We start from the raw sequence: 2,292 nt of genomic DNA on the forward strand, positions 1-2,292 counted from the left end.
TGATTTATTGATACATTCTATTCCTATTCGAGTATATTGTAGAGGAAATTGTCCCAATGACCCACTAGTTTCATTCTATATAACACTCCCCAAAATAGCAGGTCTGGAAAAAAAATACAAGAGGGCAGCTCAGGTTCTCATAAGGCCTTTGTTGTACAGGTGAAATCCACTCACTCTCATGACTTCTATCTGTGAGGCTAAGGCCGTATGAAAATGATTCTCATATGAGAACCTTATTCAACCTCAAATATAGTGTCAAATCTCGAACAGCATGAAAACTCAAAAAGAAAACAATAAAAAGTAAAAAATGTTATTTATGGACCAAGTTTCCTTAACCCCAATTCCTTCACCACGGAAATCGGTGTCTTCATCATCAGATTGTTAAGCGGAGGGTAGTAAAAAATTCTATAGGTAAGATTTAGAGAATTTTATAAATTATGAATAAAAACTATAAGTAGATGTATCCCTACCAAAGGTAACAAGGTTAGAAATTAGAATGCAACAACTGTATTTGTAGGCTAAACAATTAAGAGCCTAAGTAGTAAGAACAACTCCCTAGCGGCTACCTCAGTGGTAGAAGTGTGAAACTTAAAAGCCCACCCAACTATTATAGTGGATCTGCCTATAGACTGCTGTAACCCTTTGGGGGGGGGGTTGAAAGGCATAGACACCCCCACCCCCAACTACCCAAGTCATGCATTAGCTGAGTCAACTAAGTGAATTCATTGACTCTGTTGGCCCAATTAGGATTAAAGAAAGATCGTCTCCCTGACAAACATTCACGTGTTCCAGTTCAATGGGCCTGGACTCGTAATGAATTGTTTTTTGGGTTCTGAGTTCTGCTGCAGGTAAGGACTACAGACTCAGAATTAGGGCCCAGCACCGACCTACATGGAGTCCTGGACACTCAGAGTCGGTGAGTCGGACAAAGATTTGGAATCATCCACAATTAGCCCCCTCTCTGCCTGGCAACCAAAGATTGCTAAGGCGGGAATATACTTGGGAACAAAATAACTAAAATAGGAGGGGGAGGACTCAGCAGGCCTCACATGTGAAATGACCACCCCATCCCTTGTTTTTGGGGGGTTTTATTGGGCTGGAGGCTCCAGGAGCCTTTTCGCATCCCATCCATCTTCTGTTGCTTTTTGCATTTTTAGACGCTTTCGATTTCAATTGAAAATCCCTTCCAATTTTTTATGTTAGCGAGAGAGAAGTTAAGAGGAACAACCCACATAGTTTATCCCAATCAAAGGAAGAAAAAAAAAGGTGCCAGGGGAATATATTCCTTTCCTGAATTACAAAAAAAAGTAAACTTACAGCAACGTCGTTCATCCTCCTAAAGAAAGAAACAGATTTAATAGACTAAATATGTTACAGAACCTAATCCCCCCCAAAAATTGAAGAAACCGAGTTAAGAACCCCGCTCCGCTTCCTGTTCCGTTTCACAGTGGGCTACGCCCAAGCTTCCCGTCGTGGCGCCATGGCAAAGAGAAGTTCAAGATCAGGTGGGTGGAAGTATCCATTCTTGGGCGGGTCTCTGTTCTTCTCATAAACAGGTTTCTTCTTTGGAGGCGGTGGACATACCGAAGCCGCCGGAATCCGACATTCTCCACGCTTCGGCGTCTGGCATCCATCTTCTATTCTCCCCATTTCCTCATCAATCTCCATCTCTCTATACCCAAAACCTCAAAGCCCAAAATATTACAGAAAAAAACCACAAGTGAAGATGGAAGATGAAGATTGGATGGATTTGGACTTAATTTGAACGAAAGTGAGACGAAACTGAAAAAGGGTATTTGTAGGGACAATGGGTGTGGAGGATCGTGGCGTCTTCCGGAAGCTGCTATAACTGTAAAGTGGGACTTGGTTACTTGTTAGAAAGAACTCTTTTTAACCCCTTTTTAATCTCCCACGAGCCCACGATAAACAATCGTGAGTTCGTGACTCGTTTGGAGCCAACCAATTACAGCTTGGCAACTACTTTGTCTACGTGTCGGCACTTTATGGCCCCTCGTCTACGTGCGCTCAACACTTGGCCCACGTTCCACCGCATCTTTTCAAACGTTGGCCTGCTAGGCGCCAAATTCAAGTTGGTAAGAAGCGCGGGAACTAAACAGGAGGCCAGCTGCCCACCTTCGTTTGAATCTTGGCCACTCGTTTCCTCTTCTCCATTGTCTCTTATAAACTTTCTTGATTTAAATCCTAAATTCATATTATTAATATAATTAATGATATAATTAAATTATTATTTTTTTTAAAATTACAAATGGGATAGTAGGATATTCTTTAGCT

At 41.8% G+C, this 2,292-nt stretch overlaps 1 protein-coding gene across 1 annotated transcript; it reads right to left on the bottom strand.

The window, feature by feature from the left end:
* Nucleotides 1-1,272: 1,272 nt before the first annotated feature.
* On the bottom strand, nucleotides 1,273-1,793 carry LOC122644182 (cyclin-dependent protein kinase inhibitor SMR4-like). The gene has a single exon (XM_043837798.1). It carries the CDS (start codon nucleotides 1,666-1,668, stop codon nucleotides 1,453-1,455), a length of 216 nt encoding a protein of 71 aa, XP_043693733.1. The 5' UTR covers nucleotides 1,669-1,793; the 3' UTR covers nucleotides 1,273-1,452.
* Between the last annotated feature and the right edge of the window lie 499 nt (nucleotides 1,794-2,292).

Source organism: Telopea speciosissima, chromosome 1, assembly GCF_018873765.1.
Source record: "Telopea speciosissima isolate NSW1024214 ecotype Mountain lineage chromosome 1, Tspe_v1, whole genome shotgun sequence".
NCBI classification, from domain to species: Eukaryota; Viridiplantae; Streptophyta; class Magnoliopsida; order Proteales; family Proteaceae; genus Telopea; species Telopea speciosissima.

Bases quoted from the DNA above. Each gene is read 5' to 3' on its own strand.
- LOC122644182 (XM_043837798.1), bottom strand. From the start codon at position 1,668: ATGGAGATTGATGAGGAAATGGGGAGAATAGAAGATGGATGCCAGACG.